At 62.0% G+C, this 466-nt stretch overlaps 1 protein-coding gene across 1 annotated transcript in view; it reads left to right on the top strand.

Annotated features, from left to right (window-relative positions):
* Positions 1–3: 3 nt before the first annotated feature.
* LOC104547344 (chromosome unknown open reading frame, human C2orf54) overlaps positions 4–466 on the top strand; it is a gene marked incomplete at its 5' end in the record, with an annotated part of 4,875 nt that continues 4,412 nt past the window's right edge. Inside the window, one exon of the mRNA XM_010192988.1 lies at positions 4–451. Within this exon, the coding sequence (XP_010191290.1) occupies positions 4–451 (448 nt within the window). The remainder of the gene's footprint in view (positions 452–466) is intronic.

Raw genomic sequence — 466 nt, 5'->3', positions numbered from 1 at the left:
CTCGAGGTGACCGTTTCCCGTGATAGGCAGCGGCTGGAACATTTCCAGCAGGCCGAGGACATCCTGCTGACCCTGCTGGAGGATGTCCATGCCAGGGACCCCCGCTTCCTCGTGGACTACGCCAGGAACCTGGAAGCCTTCGAGTTTGCTCTCTGCGCCTCCGAGGATGCCGTCACCATGGAGGTCCCGCTGCGGATTGACAGCGATGCTCTGCAGGTGCTGGTGTACCAGCCTGGGGACATCCCAGCTGGGCACCATTCAAGGCTGGACACCTGCTATCTGGAAGTGCCCTCTCCAGGGACCGACTTGGAGGACTGGACCAGTGCTGTGGGTGTGATGGAGCGAGGAGGCGGTGTGAGGTGCCTGGCTCCAGGCAAAGTCCTCCAGCACCTGAAAGAGCTGCTTGTTTCAGCCATCGTGCACTGCCAACGCCGCTTCCTGCTTCAGCCAGGTGCGTACACTGGCG

The sequence above is a fragment of the Mesitornis unicolor genome, unplaced genomic scaffold (assembly GCF_000695765.1).
Source record: "Mesitornis unicolor isolate BGI_N332 unplaced genomic scaffold, ASM69576v1 scaffold31209, whole genome shotgun sequence".
Lineage (NCBI taxonomy): Eukaryota > Metazoa > Chordata > Aves > Mesitornithiformes > Mesitornithidae > Mesitornis > Mesitornis unicolor.
This window is presented reverse-complemented; position numbering and strand designations above follow the sequence as displayed.